At 37.8% G+C, this 18371-nt stretch overlaps 2 protein-coding genes across 3 annotated transcripts; both read right to left on the bottom strand.

The window, feature by feature from the left end:
- Positions 1-255: 255 nt before the first annotated feature.
- LOC143587402 (endoglucanase 25-like) lies at positions 256-4503 on the bottom strand. The gene is made up of 6 exons (XM_077068703.1): positions 4068-4503; positions 3640-3953; positions 2409-2870; positions 2143-2278; positions 1891-2063; positions 256-865 (listed from the first exon to the last, which is right to left on the bottom strand). The coding sequence occupies exons 1-6, from the start codon at positions 4435-4437 to the stop codon at positions 461-463; spliced, it is 1860 nt and encodes a 619-aa protein (XP_076924818.1). The 5' UTR covers positions 4438-4503; the 3' UTR covers positions 256-460.
- Positions 4504-10680: 6177 nt separating this feature from the next.
- LOC143587401 (ferric reduction oxidase 7, chloroplastic-like) lies at positions 10681-16460 on the bottom strand. Of its 2 annotated transcripts, none has more exons than XM_077068701.1 (10): positions 16229-16460; positions 16056-16146; positions 15255-15446; positions 14834-15068; positions 13994-14321; positions 13623-13899; positions 13264-13519; positions 12305-12722; positions 11548-11713; positions 10681-11143 (listed from the first exon to the last, which is right to left on the bottom strand). In XM_077068701.1, exons 1-10 carry the CDS (start codon positions 16458-16460, stop codon positions 11077-11079), a joined length of 2262 nt encoding a protein of 753 aa, XP_076924816.1. In that variant the 3' UTR covers positions 10681-11076. The 2 variants fall into 2 exon arrangements, with proteins under 2 accessions (XP_076924816.1, XP_076924817.1); XM_077068702.1 differs by having other exon boundaries at positions 11066-11143; positions 11544-11713; positions 16229-16404.
- Between the last annotated feature and the right edge of the window lie 1911 nt (positions 16461-18371).

Raw genomic sequence — 18371 nt, 5'->3', positions numbered from 1 at the left:
TTATAACTTTTACTACATACCATCCAACGATAGCACCTTTCTCACAACATATTTAGCTTTTTATCATATATATATAAAATATAAGTTTTTTTTTTTTTGTTTTCTTTAAAGGAGATAGAAAGGTGGTTGGAATTTTGGTTTGGGGTTGGTAGTTTTATGATTGATCCAATTTTTATGGATTTTAAATTATATTTATAAAAATGAAGAGCACATATGAACACGCCTAAGAAAGCCCTTGAAATCAATAAGAAATAATATAACAAGTATGTTTGATTAACCCATTGTTAGTGTCACAAAGTTCTAATGTCCCAAACAGCAATAACATTATTTTCATTACTTACATTAGCAGATACAAACACACTATAATTACATACTCCAGCCATCAATCTCCAACCTCATTTTCATGTTCACCAGCATTTGCGCTCATTATCATCCGAACAAAGAACACCTTCATTTCCAATCATGGCTTCCATGGTGCTGGCGGTGGCGGTGGTATCGGAAACATAGGAGGCACAGCCGAGAAAATCGTGTTCTTATCAATTTTAGTAGCTGTTCGGTCACTGGACAGGGCCACCAGGGCTGCCACTAAACCGGCATTGCCAGCAATCGTGGGTTCCGTGTAATTATAATTCGTACGCACGTCATGGAACCCGTCACGCTTGTCGGGCCCCGCAACCATAGCTCCAATGACGGTATTTGGATTTGGCTTTTTGGAATCTCTAAACTTATATCCTCCTCTACAGCTGTACCTGATCTTGTTTTTGGGGATCGATGCACCTCGATGGTGGACGTGTTTTGGGTAGTGATTTCCGAAACCAACAAGATAACTCATCTTTCTTGGGTTCTTTCCAAGAATATAGTCAATCTGTGCAACATTGAAAAGATATAACGTTTAACAAATCAAGATTGACCCGGGTCATTTCATGCTGAAGAGGTGTAATTTTTAACCGGTCAAGATTGGCATGTTACATTTAAGCAAAAAAAGAAGCAATTTTTAACTATTAAAGATTGACCCGTTTCGTTTTAAGTTGAAAAGACGCTATTAATCAACTAATCAAGATTGGCCCGTTCTGTTTTAAGCTTAAAAGATGCAATTTTTAACCAGTCAGGATTGACACGTTTCGTTTTAAGCTGAAAGATGCAATTTGTAAACAGTCAACATTGACCCATTTCGTTTAAAGCTGAAAAGATATAACTTTTAACTAGTCAAAGTTGACCCGTTTCGTTTTACAATGAAAAGACACAATTTTTAACTAGTCAAGATTGACCCATCTCGTTTTAAGCTGAAAAATTAACAACTTTTAACAAGTCAAGATTGACACGTTTCATTTTAAGCTGAAAATATACAACTTTTCACTAGTCATGATTGACCCGTTTTGATTTAAGCTGGAAAGATACAATTTTTACCTAGTCAAGTGTAGCTCATTTCGTTTTAAGCTGGAAAGATATAAATTTTAGCCAGTCAAGATATATATTAAAAAAACCATTTTTAAATAGTCAAGGTTGGCCCGTTCTGTTTATAGGCTGAAAAGATACAACTTGTAACTATTCAAGATTGACCCATTTTCGTACTAGCTGAAATAAATAATTAATTTTTTAACTAGTGAAAGCTAACCAGTTTCATTTTAAGCAGAAAAGATAAAATCTTTAACCAGTCAATACAGACATGTTTCATTTTTAATCTAAAAAGATACAGCTTTTAACTAGTCAACATTGACCCTTTTTATTTTAAGCTGAAAAGATATAATTTTCAACCAGTCAAGATAGAATCGTTTCGTTTCAAGCTAAAAAGACAAAAATTTTAACCAGACAAGACTCAAGATTAACCCGTTTCGTTTTAAGCTGACCAGTTAGAGATAACAACAATTTGACTCGACCCGCTTAGCATACCTGAGTTTCAGCAAATTTACGAAGAATATCGGTTGAGTAGAAATTCGGACCACAATACCAACCAGGAGTATCTGCAGCATCAAGATAGTCACTAAAGAGTGCTGCTAAAAACGCTGCATTGGCGACATATTGAAGAGGCTGCGGTCTCCCATGATTTAATTGTATCAAACCTCCTGCCATACAAAACAACAATACCGCATGAAATAAACCTACTGATTCAATCATGTTCAGTTGATATAATTAAGTTACTACCTCTCGTGCGGTTAAAACTTGTGAAATAAGGTAGATATGAACACATGACTATGCTCGTCTGGTTATGAAATGTCTTCAAAGTTTGTTCATATGGATATCCAGGGCTCAGAAATAATCTCAATCGAGTCAGTAACACCTACAAAACAGAAAATAATGACCTTGCCTCAACAAATATATATAAAAAAATATAAAAGGTTCAAACAATGAAATATAAATATCTTATATTATAAGGACAAAAAACAGAATAAAAGAAACAAAAAACTTACCTGAGCCCCTGTAAGCTTATTATCCCAACTAAGAACACCATAATCGGGCCCACCCCAAAAAGCGCCCGCATGTTTTGCAAGAGTTGGATGACTAGCAAGATAAAGATAAGACTGATTCCCGGTTGCATAATATAACCATGCGCCACCCCAAACAAACTCATCCCAATACATACTAGAATTATAAAAAGTTGCAGCCTCTACACCGCCTGCACTATAAGACCCACGTTGATTTCTAGCAAATTTCCAAAGGGTTTCAGCCCCGTGAACCAGTTTCTTTGAATACACTTTGTGGTCCTTGAAAACAATGGAAGCAGAAGCTAACGCAGCCGCCATTTCAGCTGCAAGATCCGAGCAAGTGGAACAAACCGCTACGGGTCGTTCGTAATCGATATCTTCTGGTCGCATCCAACAACTATGATCATTAGGGTCATCTGCACCTCCAGATGTATCACCCGACCCCACCTGTTAATTAAAAAATTACACCATTATAAGGATGAATTATAGGTGTGTTCGTGTTCTTTCGTTAAGAAAACGAGTGTTTTTGTGGTCATTAGTTAATAGCATAAATGAACGGTTCATGAATGTAAACGAATAAACGCAAATAAACATAGATGAACCATAACGAAGTTAAAAATATTAAAGTAATTGTGAACAACTATGTGTCTCCGTGTCGGGCCTATACATGAGTATGTTAACGAAAGTGAGCATAAAAAAAACTATAACTAACGAACATAACAAACGTAAACAAACAAATTAAACAAGCATGTTCTTGTTCGTTCATTTATCTTTAACGGAACGGACACGAACAGCTGTATGAATGCGGTTTTCTTGTTTGTTTTCGCTTTTTAAGAAAATGAATGGGTTTGTGTTCGTTTATGTCTGTTCGTTAATAGTATTAACACACGGTTCACAAAAGTAAAAGATCATAAATGAACGAAGATAGCTAAACAAAGATGAACGAACCCAACCAAACAAACAAACACTGATTGAATCTGAACATGAACATTAATATGCTAGACCTAACAATCAGCATAAACTAGTCTGAATTGTAAATGATGATATTTTAATTGATAATTAAGATGTATGGGGGTAAAAGTTTTAATGAATATGTAAAAAAAGAACAGACTTAAGCAAACGTTCATTAGCATAAATAAACGAACGGCATATGTGTTCATAAATAAACAACGTTGGGATCGTTTACAAGCCTTTTTAAACTTTTGATAGAATGAACCTGAGAGACGAGTTGACTTATGGTGTCGGAGGTAGAATTAAAGGTTTTGAGGAAGTAGTCGGTGCCCCATTTGATGATGTCTTTAACATGATTGAGTTCTCCGGCTGCTTCATATTTGGCGCTGTATTCGATGACACTCCAACTTAACATGGTCATTGCAAAAGCTTGTGGGAAGTGGAACTTGATAGCATCCCCCGCATCATAATATCCGCCCACCAAATCTTTAATTACTGCACCCGATTTGTCTGATTTCCCATCGTTTAAACACGAATTGCCCCGCCACGAAACATTATTATGCCTCGGCAGCTTTCCCGCTACAATATAATAATAATAATAATAATGGAAGTTAGAGCATTTGTTGTGTTTTAATGCTTGCTATGGATAAAACTGATTAGAAAAGGATAATAATAATAATAAGAAAGGAGTACATTTTTGGGCATTGAAAAACATAAGCGCTTTACGAAGGGCAACTGTGTAATTATCTGGTGGCGGCGGGTGCTTATGATGGCGAGGTACATTCTTGACAATGAGCGTAATAACCCCGACGAGAAAGGCCGCCGCAAGAACGGTGCCGAGGGTCCAGATAAAGATCTTACGGCTGACAATGATACAGCCCAGATCCACATACCTCTTCTTCTTCTGTTCTCCGGGGCCCAACAGCCAGCTCTGTTGGGTCTCATCCAGCGGACGAGAAAGCGCCGCCCGGTCTAAGTCCCGGCTACGGTCGTCGTCCGTCGCCGAGTCCGCTGTTTGGATTTCCAGCGGACCGCCCCACGGATCTCGACCGTACATACTCATATCTTTCTTTCTTTAATTGGACTTGGACTTGTGTTTTGGTTGGTGTCAAGTGATAGAATAGAATCCAAGAGTGTTTTGGGGTTTGAGAGTAGTAGTAGACTGGAGCATGTGATGCCAGGAAAAGTAAAGTGACAATGAATGACTCAATAATTCAATACTTGGTTTCTTCTTGATATTATTATTATTTTTATAATACTCATAGTTTCTTGATGGTCTTTTGTGACCATTATATTAATTATTATAAACTCTTTTTATAATAATAAATTAAATAGTGTCGGTGTTAATTTCATTCAAAAGGGACTTATGTCTGATTTTATACGTGTCATCGAAATTACAAATATACGACTTCATTGGCCACTCGTTAAACCTTTTAATGAATTGGCATCTTGATGAATTTGTAAGATATCCCCAATTATAAGTTGTGGGTGGCGTTTTTGATTCATAAGGTCAGAGAACATCTTTTCCTTTGATATTTTGGACGGTATTATAAGGGTGAAAGTTGTGTATAAGGCGACTCTTTCATAATCTTCCAACCAATCACATATTTTTCTCTTTTTAATGTTTATAGTTGTTACGTGCTTATTTGTATTAACTTTTTAGTGTTTTGTTTTTTATGGCCTACGCATTGTTTCGTTTACTTTGATTTACGTTCTTCGAAAGTTTTCAAAATGACAACATGATATAATTCTACTTGAGATTTGAGACCAGAGTTGTGTTTCCGACACCAAGCGTGATAAATAATACTCGTAATAATAATTTGGGATTATACAAAGTTTGATTGTCTTTTGTGAACCACTAAATTAATTATAAGTTTTGAATAATAAAAATAATTTTGTTATTTGTTTATGATATCTAATCCAAATAAGCCAGTACAAAATGAGTTGTATGAAAAACTTGTCATAAAGAAAAAAAATTGTGTAAATGCTTAGAAGAAGAGGATGGTGTTGACTAAGACAAAAAGAAAACATCAAAAGCCAGTAAGGGGGACACACCCGTTACATAACAAAAATCAGTGCCAACCCCACATAACATAGTGATTGATAACGATGATGCAACTAATTCTCCTATAACCCATGTTTGGCTTTTGATTTCCATCTTTGAAGCTTGGAATTCGTCAACGCTACACCCCACAAGCTCGATGGCATGACAAGAACAATCCAAATTCCATCCACCAATAGTCAGGTATAACGTATAATATGCAACACCAACATCTTGAAAATGCTAAAACTAAATTAAACAAATTCAAAACTACAGAGACAAAAATGTACTAATGTTAAAGTTAAAGTCTAGGATCTAATATGAAAATAAATAAATTTCAAATTAGACGGGTTGATAAAGATATCAACTTCATAAGGAGTGTATTACCCGCCTAATGTTTGTGATGATCCCATCTCATGGTAATTGACCGATGTTGAGCCGTCGATCAAAAATATAAGTAAAACTCATTCCCAAGCTACCTTATTAGATATGGTAAGTCGGGTGTCTAACCATATTAAGTGTTGTGAAAATTGTTGTTGTTCACTTGTTTTTTTTAATATAACTGCGAAAAGGAAAAGTGAGAGTGTGAAAGTTATTTAATGTATAAATTTACAAATTACTTAAGAAAGTTGTCACACCCTCAAATTTTTAATTTCGTTGCCTTATCGCAAGCGCGTGACACGCCAAGATCCAACTACTAATTTAGAGATAACTACGACATTTGTCATTTTTAGGTTCGATTTGTATTTATTTTTGTATTGAAACCCGACCGTTTTTTATTTTCGGATCCTTGGATATTAATAAAAGGATGGATTTTATATTATAATCTTGTCTCATACTTGTCGTGATGTTATTTCATCCTTAAAGGTCTTTACGCTAAAAATCGGTTTTAAACAAATACAAGGGCCAAAAACGTCAAAAGTAGACTTTCTAGAAAACATCTCTCGAGTAACACATCCATCAATAAAAAAATTAGGTTAAATAACTTTTTTTTTTAAATTTAGATTTTATTTAATTGATAATTAGGTTTTAAATAATAACTGGGCCATTGTTTAATTGAATATCTGCATCATACACGTCTGTAAACAACGATTTCTTTATCTCATCTTCTTCTCTCTTCTTCTCCGATTTCAAACCCTAATTCTTCCTAAATCAAACCTCCGATTTCGATCTCTACCTGCCTTCGGTGTTCAAACGTGTACGGAAGCTCACCTGATTCTGCGTTCTGCTGCCGTCGCTACTCCCTAACCACCGCAAGCACCACCGCAACCATCTTGAGCCGCCGGTGCTGTCATTTGCTACTGCCACCGACTGCTGGTTGTTTTTCCGACGCGCCGCCGCCATTTTCGACGAGCTGCAGCCACCGGAATTCATCTTTTGCTGCTACCACTGGTGTGTGCTGCCACTCCTGTCCGCCGATCTCACAGCTTGCCGGATCTGCTGTCGCGCCGCCTCCTGCCGCTGCGTCACCACCCACGGCCGCCGTAAAAGTCGCCGGAATTTTTGGTTCACCTTGTTGTGTTGTCCCGGTATACTCGTTCCTTTCTCACTATTATTATTATTATTAGTATTATTATTATTATTATCATTAGAACATACGTGATCCGGATCTTTGGAGTTTATTTTCATTTTAAGATCTCTTGACTATTATTGTTATTGCTACACACTATTATTATTATTATAATTATTAGTTTTTGTTACTATTATTATTATTATTATTGATTTGGTGTTCTATTGCTTGTGTTTGTGTGATTAGTTGCAACCATAGAGCGTAGGAACCATGACTATTACTTGAGACCATGTCCTGAAACGAGGGGTGTAGGAAAGAGTAAAGATAGGGAGCGTATATTGCGTTTGGCTTCTTGGAATGTAGGAACATTAAATGGTAAGTTGCTAGAATTGGTAGATGTGCTTAAAAGATGTAGGGTTCAGATAGCATGCCTCGAGGAGACTAAGTGGAAAGGACATAGAGGGGCTGAGTGTAATGGGTATAAGTTGTGGTACTCGGGGTCTGATGGAGCTAGGAATGGAGTGGGGTTTCTAGTGGCTAAGGAAATACACACTAGTGTGGTGGAGGTGATAAGACATAATGACAGGATTATGGTGTTGAAATTAGTACTAGGAGAGGAAGTAGTGGCAGTAGTCTCCGCCTACGCGCCTCATGTAGGCCTAGGGGATCAGGAAAAGAGAGAATTTTGGGATTGCCTAGACGCAGTGGTAGGGGGCATACCTAGGGGGAGAGGATTTGCATAGGAGGAGATTTTAATGGACACATTGGTAAGGCTAACGATGGTTTTCAAGCCGTTCATGGGGGTTTCGGTTTTGGTGATAGGAATGAGACCGGAACAGATCTTCTAGAGTTTGCGGTGGCACATGACCTAGGTATTATAAATTCTTATTTTAGGAAACAAGATTCTCATTTAATCACTTTTAGCAGTGGCGGACGCGACACGCAAATTGACTACCTTTTGATGAGGCAAGGAGACCGACGTTGGTGGAAGGACTGCAAAGTCATACCTGGGGAGGCAGTTGTGACTCAACATCGACTACTAGTGACAGATATAGCCTTCAGAAATAAGCTGACTGTTCGAGAGAAGAAAGGTACACCGAGAATTCGATGGAGAAATTTGAAGGACGAAAATCTCCTACTGTTTAAGGATAAACTCATGCTGCATACGCGGGCTCGACTAAATGGGGAATCAACTCATATATGGGAAGCTATGGAGACAAAGATCATCCAAGTAGCAAAGGAGACTCTCGGGGTCACAACAGGAAAGACAAGTGGGCATAAGGAGGCTTGGTGGTGGAATGACGCAGTGCAAGACAAGATAAGGGACAAACAATGATGTTTTAGGGAGCTAATGAGGTGCACGAATGAGGAGGAGCGAGGGGAATTGAGGGACAACTACAAAACGGCCAAGATAAAGGATACAGATGGGCATGTACTGTTCAAGGAGCAGGACATCAAGCTAAGATGGCAAACCTACTTCCACAATCTTTTTAACAATGGGAGAGCTTTCCAAGAAGAACATGACAACACAAACTTTCAACGAAAACAATCGAATAACTGCTACTGCCGACGGATCACACGAGAAGAGGTGAAGGATGCACTTAGGAGGATGGGAAGGTCTAAGGCGGTTGGCCCAGACAACATACCCATCGAGGTGTGGAAGTGTCTGGGGGAGGAAGGAGTCATGTGGTTAACTACTCTGTTCAATAGTATTCTCAAATCAGGTAAGATGCCAAACCAGTGGAGGAGCAGCGTTGTAGTTCCTATCTATAAGAACAAAGGAGACGCCCAATGTTGTGGTAACTACCGAGGAATCAAACTACTAAGTCATACTATGAAGCTATGGGAAATAGTGATTGAGGGTAGACTTAGACGAGAAACTCAGGTTACGGTCAACCAATTTGGCTTCATGCCGGGCCGTTCCACCACAGAGGCAATACACCTTATAAGAAGATTAATGGAAAAGTATAGGGAGAAGAAGCGTGATCTACATATGGTGTTTATTGACCTAGAAAAGGCCTACGACAGTGTGCCACGACAGGTGCTCTGGGAGTGCTTGGAGGGTAGAAGAGTGCTCAGGAAATACATAGAGATAATTATGGATATGTATACCAGGAGTGAAACAAGTGTCCGTGCGCCAGTGGGGGATACTAATTTCTTTCCTGTAGAGGTAGGTCTTCGCCAGGGGTCAGCGTTGAGCCCGTTTCTTTTTGCAGTAGTCTTGGATGAGTTGTCAAAGTCGATTCAGGGGACTCTCCCGTGGTGCATGATATTCGCAGACGATATTGTGTTACTTGCTGAGAAAAAACAAGATCTAAACATGAGGCTTGAGGAGTGGCGAACAACCTTAGAGACAAAAGGTTTAAAGATTAGCCGATCTAAGACGGAGTACCTCCACTGTGATTTTGGTGGGATAAACGACAATGAAGACGCACAGATCACAATTGAAGGTCAGGTGGTCCCGCAGGTAACGAAGTTCAAGTATTTAGGATCATTTGTACAGAGCGATGGGGAATTAGACAGTGATGTGACCCACCGAGTTCAGGTAGGATGGTGTAGATGGAAAGCAGCCACAGGTATATTGTGCGACAAGAGTTTCCCGACTAAACTAAAGGGAAAATTCTATAGGGTGGCAGTTAGACCTGCAATGCTATATGGAACAGATTGTTGGGCCATCAAGAAGGCACAAGTGCGGAAGATGGAGGTAGCAGAAATGAGAATGCTACGTTGGATGTGTGGGCACACAAGGCTAGACCGAATAAGAAACGTTGAGTTTCGCGAGAGATTAGGGGTGGCGAACATAGCAGACAAGATAAGAGAGTGGAGATTGAGATGGTTTGGACATGTAAAGAGAAGACAGACGACGAATCCTGTTAGATCCGTAGAAAACATTACTATAGAGGGGAGGAGGGTAGAGGACGACCGAAATTGACTTGGGATGAGAGGATTATGCATGATTTGATAGACCTAAACCTCTCCGAGGACATGGTTGAGGATAGGAATTCGTGGAGAAGTAGAATTAAAGTTAAGGATTTTTAGAGAGAATTGAATACCTTAGGGGCTTAGAATTAACTTATTTAGGTCACATACCATAATGGTATTTCCCTTACATATATTATTATTATTATTATTATTATAATTATTATTAGCTTTTATATAGCTGTTAAACTGTGATCTTATTATTAATATTATTATAATTAGTAGTAGTTTTTATATAACTGTTAAACTTTGATTTCCTTTATTTTGCTTCATACAAATGTACTTAGAGCCGAGAGTCTCTCTGGAAGCCACCTCTTTATTCCTTTGGATAGAGGTACGGTGTGCCTACATCCCACCCTCCCCAGACCCTACTTATAGCTTTGCTGTCGGTGGGATTTTACTGGGTATGATTGATTGATTGATTGATATGGGTCAATCTCTAAAATATATTGTATGCACCATTTTAATTAATTAATCCAGTTGAGCCATTGATTAACCACTAAGTTTACTAATTTAAATAGTTTTCTATAGACTTTCTTAAAAAAAGAATATTTATTAAAAACATTTACTAAAATGTTCATAATCAATGTGTTCAAGTTTAATTTTTAAATATTAATGGGTTCATTTGTTAATAAGATATTATATACTCTAAACAAAATTAAAAAAATAGATTGTGTTGGGTTCGGGCGAACCCGACCCTTTCTGGGTGGTTCCGCCCCTATTAAACAGTCTCATCCTTCATTGATCATACCTTGTGAGTAGGGACCGTACAGGGTATGTCTGTTTGTTTATTTCTGTATTTTTATATATCTCTGAATATAGTTTGACTATCGTAAATCACTTGATCCATTTGAATGATAAGTTTGTGTACAATTGCACAACTGAATGTTGACGAACAATAACTTAATGAGACGATGAGCGAAGGAGTTATGTCACACCAATAAAGAAAACTTTTGTGTTATATAATATTCTGTCTTGTTTTTTTACGAGTTAACTAAAAATCTGGCCTCGAGTAACACAGATCCATCAGTAATAAAAAAAATATATAAAATTCATAGATTCGCCACCCATCACTAGTTAGTTGTTTCCTCGTTTTGTAGGGAGGCTTCCCACGCAAACGTTGAGAACTCGAGCATAAAGGTCATGAAATATGTTGATTTCCCATTTTACCCCTAGTGCCATTTTGTTTTCTCTTGACTTGGGAGCACAGGTTCTTTTCCTTGTTTTGTTGGTAAACTCCTGCAAGTTATTTGTAACTTGAAAGTCAGCAAAACACTCCCAAACACTCATCCAATTCAATCTATATTTATTATTTAGCTAGAAAAACAACTAGGCGTGTGACTATTCAAGAACTGGAATCTAAATTCTGTTTTGGTTTGCAGAATTCGTTGGAATTAGAATCCAGATAACGTGTTCGGCTGAAGAGTTATCAGCTTAAAACAGTGATGAATTCAGATAGAAACTAGAATACATATTTCACATTACAAGATGCCTTTACAAACATATTTTCATCACATACAATTAATTCATTATTAAATCAATCCATAAATATATATATATATATGAAGATATAAATAACACTTATCTATGTACCACTGATACAAACTATGCTTAGACTACTTGTACTACCAAATAATACCTACAGGTCAAAACTGTGGCTGTTGAAGTGGAAGATCGGGCTGTTACACTTTCTCCCAAAATTCTTAGACCTGCATTCTTCAGCGACGCTTGCCCGAAGAGTCGACGGGCCACACACAATCACACCAATATCCACATTTCCCCAACGCGAAGCTATGTTTCCAAATACTTCTGTAATAATGAACAAAATATAAATTAACTAATGGAAGGATTTTCTTGTTCAGGTTCGTTCGTTAAGAAAATGAACGTGCCCCTCATGTTCTTTTGTGTTGGTTAATATTCTAAACTCACTATCACAAATGACTTAAAAATGAACATAAACGAACGAACGTAACCGAACCCAACTTAATGTGAATATCCAAATCAAAGTCTAAAATACCGTCATCTTTACAATTAGATTCAACTTTTTAAAACTAAACAAGCATTCCAAACTGATTTTAAATTGGCCTTTAGGGTTTTAAAATATGAAAATCACTTTGATTTAAATTTAATAATAGTATTAGTAATAAATAAATATGAATGAATATTTAATAACCGTAAAGCAATGGGCATAAATAAATGAGCATAACAAGTGTTCATGTTCGTTCGTTTAATTAAATGAAAAGTAATGTTAATGTTTGTTTGTTTAATAAACAAACGAACATAAACAAACTTCCCGCCGAACAGTGCGCTGAACGTTTAGTTCGTTTACAAGCCCTACAAGAAACTAGATTATAACAATAGTAAAATCAAAATGGAGTGATTCGACTTGTATGTATATACCTTTCATGTCTGGTCTTTGACCATATTTTATGGTCTTTATACAACTTTCGTCCGATGAAGTTTTCTGTGATGTGGACTCACTATGTTGTATGCCAATACTTTTCTTTTCATCTTGAGAGTTTTCACTCGATGATGTTTTTCGGCTCCATAGACCGATCACAAGACCTCCAAATATGATGACACTTGTAACCATGCATATGAGGAGTAGAAGCCCTTTGTACCATCGGTATGATACATTGTAAGGAATAATGTATAAGACATTTAACAACGTCAAAGAAACAAACAAACCGATTGCAGGAACCACCACGTAGGCTCCGGCCCACATGATGTTTCCTGTTCCGACCAATCTTGACATGCTCGATCGGCTGGGAGACAAGAAGTCACAAGGGCTAATATATTTTTGTAAATCACCCTCCTCCTGTATTCAAGAAGTTATAACATAGAAGCTTGGTTATTTTTATGGAAATTTTTATTACAATATGAGGGGTAGTAGTGTCAAAAACGGGTAATGTTTATTTTCAGTACGGTTGGTTCTGGTAGAGTTGGGCTGACCCGAAACATTTTTGTACAAGTTTGTTTCAACATTTTACATATGCTTAGTGTGCCAAATATGATTGCAGAAGATTTTCCCAAGTTTCTATGATCATTTGATTCCCCCAACTTTATATACATGATTAGACCCATTTGACTTGTTTCCTTTTATAAGCATTCACTATTTTTAGATGTTCTATTCATTTGACCCATTTCCTTCTATTAATTTATTTTTACATATCCTTTTAAGCAAATTTCTCTTTTATTGTTTTACATGTTCTATCCATTTGCCCTACTTTAAATCTTTTCATTTAATTAAAAGAAAAAAAAAATTTGTTTTGAATATCCTACCCGTTAGAGATTAAACATAACCCGTTACCCATTCATAACTAAACCCGTGAAAATGTTCTGAATAGATGTAGACATACCAGTGGTGGTTCCGATTCTTGAGTAACATAAGTTTGAATCTCAAGATTCAGTCTATTGTAGAAGTTTGGACACATTGAGTTCAAGTCAAGTGAGTGTACAAGTGGAAGTTCTTCTGAAGTTTTCACAGCCCATATTATTGTTACATTTCTTGGCATGCAAGGTTTTGAGTCGTTAACACGGTGCAAAATATCACTCAAAATAGCCACAAATGGTGAAATCCCAATGCCACCAGCTACCAACACAAGATTTTCATACCTAAAAGACACACAAGAAATCCACTTAATACTCTCTTTTGAATGACCCCAAAAAACCGACGAAATCGAACTGAAATAACGCCAATATTCAAGAAATCACTTACATCAAGTGGTATGGTGACTCATGCCCATAAGGTCCCTCAACAGATGCCTGGAGCTTTAAGTTTGGTCGAATGAGCGCGTCTACTTCGGTCTGGTCCTCGTTGGCAGACAAGACATGTCCTTTAAGTTTGTTTGTCCAGTTTCCGAGGACTTTAATGAGAATAGAAACATGATGATCACCACTTAATGGGCATGATGACACGCTGAATGGGTGCCATTGCAACCAAGATATATCTCTAACTTGCAGGAAAACCCAACTAAGGGCATTGTATTCTAGATCTACATTCAAAGAGAAGTGCATTGTCAATACAGATAGAGGTCGTGAGATGGGCTGGTCGGGTGGCTCGGGTTAAATGGTTTAAAACATGCGTACCTTGAGGCTTTGAAATTACAAGTTCCAGTGTCCCAGAAGGAAGGCATTTGGCTGACAATACATCCACAGTCTTTCGTGATTGAACAAATCGAAGAAACCGATCAAGCATATACAGAAACAAACCAGCAGCTATCGTGCTAAACAACACGTCACCAACGTGCATTGCGAAGAACACAACAAACACAATATACAGTTGATGAGTGTAGAAGAATAGTTCAAAATTAATCCTCCTCACTGGAGGAAGTGAGGTCACCCACATTAGCAATCCTGCTGACAGGCTTATGACACCCGGAAGATTGGCAATTTTGTAATTTTTCCAATCAAGTACCTGCACACACACACATATATAAATAATGTTTATGCAATTATATAGATAGGAAGTGTAAGCTAGCCAAGTCGCTCGTGAGCTACTCGAGATCAGCTCGCTTAAAGCTTGAACGAGCCTAACTTAGACAGGCTTGAGCCCGAGTTCGAGCTTAATAATAAGCCTGAGTGAAAATTTATCAAGCTAGAGTTGGCTCGCCAGCTTAAACAAGCCTGTTAATTATATAACTTTATCTAATATATCTATACAATTATAATAATAGTTATTATTATATATAAATTTATGATAAAAATTACTAAGTAATATATAGTATGTTGTATATACAAATTACAATTAAAACATACATAAGAAGAATTAAAAATGTATATATTAATTCAAAACTAATAAAGAAGCATAGCCCAAACCGATCTCGAGTTCTAAAATCACTCGCCAGCCAAACTCGAGTTTTCAAAGCAGAGCTTGAGCCTGGTCGAGCTCTACTGCGGTTACACTAAAGATGTTTATAAGAAAGTTACTTGGTGTATAACGCGGTCTTCCAATATCCATGAGTAGAAATAACAAAGACCATGGAGAGTGAAGAGTGTCATTGTAAGATGTCCCAACCAAACATGATATCGAATTGCGTGTTCAAACGGGATATTTGTAAGGCGTAGAAGGATAGAGCCCCGTGCAACGGGCAGAAACAAAAACACTAGGCAGATCAGTCCGATAGACCCGAAACGCAGTCCTGTGTGCTTCAGCATTACATTCCTACATGTGTTTTAATGTCAGAATACATCAGATAGTGATCAGAGTATGTAACTGATTATTAGATAAGAAAATTAATAAATACTGACTGACACTAACAGAAGCTAAAAAACATTACCATCCATTTACTTATAATCATTTAAGAAAGCAGAAATAACCATTTATACAATAATAATTATTTATTTTTACCTTTTTCCTTGGCTCTCATAGTAGGGAATCAGGTTGTAGTTCTGAACAGCATAAACTGACACAGCCCAAATGAGATACACAACAACAATCAGAATAACAATTAACTCTGCAGCTGTAACAACTCCAAATGGCCCGTCTACGATAACCGGGAATGTCCAAAGCCGAAAACTCGCATTCTTCGGCTTCTTCTTTCTACACAAAAGTATATTTATATGCATAAGTATTAAATCCCAAAACATGATATATTTATTTATACTTAAGGATGCCTAATCAACGCGGCGGGAACACAATACACTAACACATACTCTGATGAAGTATCTTATAAATTTGAAGGTGATAAAAGCTTATAAAAATAAAGTAAATATGAAATCATATAAAATAAAAACTATTTTGAGAAACTTGCATTTTAAAATGATTTAATCTCATCCAGATTGACAAGACATAACCGACTAACGTTAAAAATAAAATAAATATCCAAGTTTATAAAACATAAACGATTCAAAGAAAAAGTAATTCAACAAATCAGTTTACTCGGTTCGGTCGGTTTCTTCGGTTTTACATAAAACACACAACCATAACCGATATTTCGGTTTTTACTAAAAATCAAAATCGAAACCGTCTGTTTCCAATTCGTTCTGGTTTTTCCTGAATTTTTTTTTTAATTTTTTTCTGTTTCATGCACATATATAACATAGTATAGATAAACATTAAAAAATATTTTTTCTCAAACAATTGAAATTGATTAGCTTCCCATCTCCAAATGTAATGTTGAAATTGGAAAATGAAGAAGAAAAAACTTACTCTTGAAATTCTTGGTGTCCAGAAATTCTTAAATAAAGTATACCAAGAAATGCAATGATGAATATTGGCCCACCATAAAGAAACATATTTCCTGTGCATCATAAACAGCTCCCTCCAAGGTTAATAACTAAGTATTAATCAAACAGAAAATAAAACTAACATTACAGACAAACCTGTAACCCAGAATACTGATCCAGATGTAGCATCAACATAATTCTCAGATAACTGAGACACAGATTCTGATGGAAGCAATAACAGAAAGGCAATCCAAGCAATGAGAACAAATAACATTGCAAATTTTAAAAACCATCTGGTCAGTTTCAGCAAAGAATGTGTCTGGGTGATGTTATTAATAATATCTTCATCTTCTTGTTGAAGAAGAAGTGGTTCATGATCTGAACTCATTGTTGAAGAGACACACCTTGAGTATGGTTTAAGTAATAAGAATGATCTGAAGGTTTAATATATTTATTTATTATGTGGGTAGATGACTTTTGAGAGATGTAGTAGGTGATGATGGCGCAAGATTCCTGGTATCCAAACAGGACTTGACTAGGAACAACGTGCTGATTTCTGTTTTAATATTAGTTCAAACTAAACATATTTTATTTTTCCTTTTTTTATTTAATTCAATTATTATAGTATTATATCGGACCAATTAACTTAATTGCAACATGTCCACGAACCAACTAATAATCACAGTTTTTGTGTTTTTGTTTTCTTTATTGAGTGGAAACTTTCGACTGGTCACATATCTCTTATTTGAAAACGCTTAATTGTGAAATGCTTGAGTCAATACGTTAAAACATACTGATAATATGTAAAATGAATCATTTCTCATTGATCAACATCTATTTGTGTATTGAAGAGGTAGGTCCCAGCAGAGCCCAGTTGGACCCGCAAGACTCACCTTGAAGAGGGACGTCTGCGCAGAAACCAACTGGATCCGCAGGACCAACCATGCTCAGAGACGTGACGTCCTTACGCGCAGTACGCAAGCTGGTCCCGCAGGAAATGCCTCCCGATGGTGAAGGACTCCGCCTGTCCCCGCAGCCTCGGATACAAGCCATCAGGGAAGGCCACCCGCGCAGCAAGGCTACACGCACAAGGCACTTAGCTCTCAATCACTCAGTGTCACCTGAAGGAATGAGCGAAGCCGGGAACAATCCCGCACAAGGGCGGGAGGGGGAATACTCCCGCCCAAATAAGCCAGTCCATACGATACGGGAAAATCTTCTGTACTGTACCTGACGAGGTATGGGAAAAAGATCGGACTAAAGATACGACAGCTTATTGACACAGTATGGCGAGCAGCATGCTCCTGTACTGTGTCACTATTGGCCGCTGCCTACTCACCAACTACTGCCATACCACGTGCGTAGCCGCCAGTTGGTGGAAAAGGAATAGTACACAGCAGGCCTGGTCACTATCAGCCGCTGCCTACCCACCAACTACCAGCAGGGCACGTGCGTAGGCTACTGTAGGTGGAACAGGAACACTGTTGCAGCCGGCCATACCTCCTTGGAAACCTACCTTCGGCTATAAATACCACAAATGGTATGACCATCTCATCTTATCATATCTTATCACATTATCATCATATTATACCTGATATCTGCTCTAGCAATCTCTTAATATACTTTTATATTTAAAGAGCAATCTAGTCTGATTCTCACGCCGGAGGGTGGTCACAAGGAGGAACCCCCCCTTCTCAGTGACGAGCTCACGGTGTCTGTTTTGCAGGTTATCAGAAGAACCATCTTCCAAGGGTCTAACCCCTCGTGGGAAACATCTATCTAACCCCCAGGTTACCAGTAATCTGCCCGGGGTCAGGCTAGTGTTTCTTCATTGGCGCCATCCGTGCATAAAGCTAGAACTTTATTTTTCTCCAGTTTTTTCAAACTTCTACAAAGATGGTTAGAGAAATTCCGGTAACCACAACCCCAGCTACTGGGGTGAATACCGGTAACACAGTTTTTACAAACACTACCCCGGTTACCCAAGCCGGGCCAAGTGAAGTAAATTTTACGAACACTACCCCAGTTACTCAAGCTGGGGCAAGTGCAGTAAATGATCGCCTACTGGGATCCACTGATACCCAGTTTGAGAAACGAAGACTCCCCCGCCAAACTCTCGATGAAGTTAAGGCATGGGCGGAGGCACGACAAAAGGAATTCCAGGCTGAGTTGGACGAACGCTTGCGTTCCGTACAACAGGCCGACGAATTCGAATACTGGGAGGATGACTCGGAGGAATCCGACTCCGACGCGAACCCTCGCCATAGGGCAAAAGGGAAGCGTAAGGAAACGGAATCCC

The sequence above is a fragment of the Bidens hawaiensis genome, unplaced genomic scaffold, assembly GCF_021521415.1.
Source record: "Bidens hawaiensis isolate Kalapana, Puna unplaced genomic scaffold, B.hawaiensis_p1.1 tig00035492_1, whole genome shotgun sequence".
Lineage (NCBI taxonomy): Eukaryota > Viridiplantae > Streptophyta > Magnoliopsida > Asterales > Asteraceae > Bidens > Bidens hawaiensis.
Note: the sequence above shows the minus strand (reverse complement) of the source record. Positions and strands in the feature narration are given on the sequence as shown.

Excerpts from the sequence above, each read along its gene's own strand:
- LOC143587401 (XM_077068701.1), bottom strand. The coding sequence starts at position 16,460 with ATGAGTTCAGATCATGAACCACTTCTTCTTCAACAAGAAGATGAAGAT. Across the intron at positions 16,147-16,228 it reads ATCAGTATTCTGGGTTACAG|GAAATATGTTTCTTTATGGT; the intron begins GTTTGTCTGTAA and ends TATGATGCACAG. Across the intron at positions 13,520-13,622 it reads GAGTCACCATACCACTTGAT|GTATGAAAATCTTGTGTTGG; the intron begins GTAAGTGATTTC and ends TGTGTCTTTTAG.
- LOC143587402 (XM_077068703.1), bottom strand. The coding sequence starts at position 4,437 with ATGAGTATGTACGGTCGAGATCCGTGGGGCGGTCCGCTGGAAATCCAA. Across the intron at positions 2,871-3,639 it reads TAAGTCAACTCGTCTCTCAG|GTGGGGTCGGGTGATACATC; the intron begins GTTCATTCTATC and ends TTTAATTAACAG. Across the intron at positions 866-1,890 it reads GTAAATTTGCTGAAACTCAG|ATTGACTATATTCTTGGAAA; the intron begins GTATGCTAAGCG and ends AATGTTGCACAG.